The sequence below is a fragment of the Sesamum indicum genome, unplaced genomic scaffold (genome assembly GCF_000512975.1).
Source record: "Sesamum indicum cultivar Zhongzhi No. 13 unplaced genomic scaffold, S_indicum_v1.0 scaffold00486, whole genome shotgun sequence".
NCBI classification, from domain to species: domain Eukaryota; kingdom Viridiplantae; phylum Streptophyta; class Magnoliopsida; order Lamiales; family Pedaliaceae; genus Sesamum; species Sesamum indicum.
The window spans coordinates 5,934-6,767 of NW_011628366.1; the positions used below are offsets into that span (position 1 = coordinate 5,934).

At 52.0% G+C, this 834-nt stretch overlaps 1 protein-coding gene across 1 annotated transcript in view; it reads right to left on the reverse strand.

Moving 5' to 3' along the window:
- Nucleotides 1–685: 685 nt before the first annotated feature.
- The window catches only part of LOC105180264, a 3,280-nt gene continuing 3,131 nt past the window's right edge, over nt 686–834 (reverse strand). Inside the window, exon 3 of the mRNA XM_011103941.1 lies at nt 686–823. Coding sequence (XP_011102243.1) covers nt 686–823 — 138 coding nt within the window. The remainder of the gene's footprint in view (nt 824–834) is intronic.

Consider the following 834-nt stretch of genomic DNA (forward strand, 5'->3'; position numbering starts at 1 on the left):
GGCAACTTCTGGCGATGTCAACGTTCTGCTTCCATTCCTGGGAGAAGCTTCGGGCGAGAGGGGATCTCACACTTTGTGGGGAGTCGAGAGTGTGAGGGAGGAGCGGTTGCTGCCCAGTGACAATTTCAAAAGCGCTCTTGTTGGTCGAAGAGCTCTTTTGAGCATTGAAGCACAACTGAGCGACATCCAAGAGCTTCACCCAATCCTTCTGCGTACCTCGCACAAAGTGCCGAAGGTATTCCTCCAACATCGAATTAAAGCGTTCCGTCTGGCCGTCAGATTGTGGGTGATAGCTCGAGCTCATAGAAAGTTTGGACCCGAGGATTTTGAATAGCTCGGTCCAGAAGACGCCAGTGAAACGGGAGTCCCGGTCACTGACGATGTCCTTTGGCAGTCCCCAGTATTTGACAATATGCTTGAAGAAGAGATGAGCCGTCCCTTCTGCCGTAACGTGTTTTGGGGCTGCAATGAAAGTCACATACTTGGATAATCGGTCCACCACGACGATAATAGAGCCTAAGTCTCCCACCTTAGGCAATGCAGAAATATAGTCCATGGATATGCTTTCCCATGGTCTCTTTGGGATGGGCAATAGTTGCAGCAGACCTGCCTTCTTCTGATGGTCTGCCTTATCCTGCTGGCATATCAGGCAGGTGCGGACGTAAGTCTCCACGTCGTCCCGCATCTACGGCCAATAGTAGGCCCTCTGCACCAAGGCATAAGTACGCTCCTCTCCCTGGTGTCCCGCCCAAAGAGTGTCGTGGCACTCCGAGATAAGTGATTTCCTTAGGTCCCCACCTTTCGGCACATATAGGCGGTTTCCCTTGGTCATCA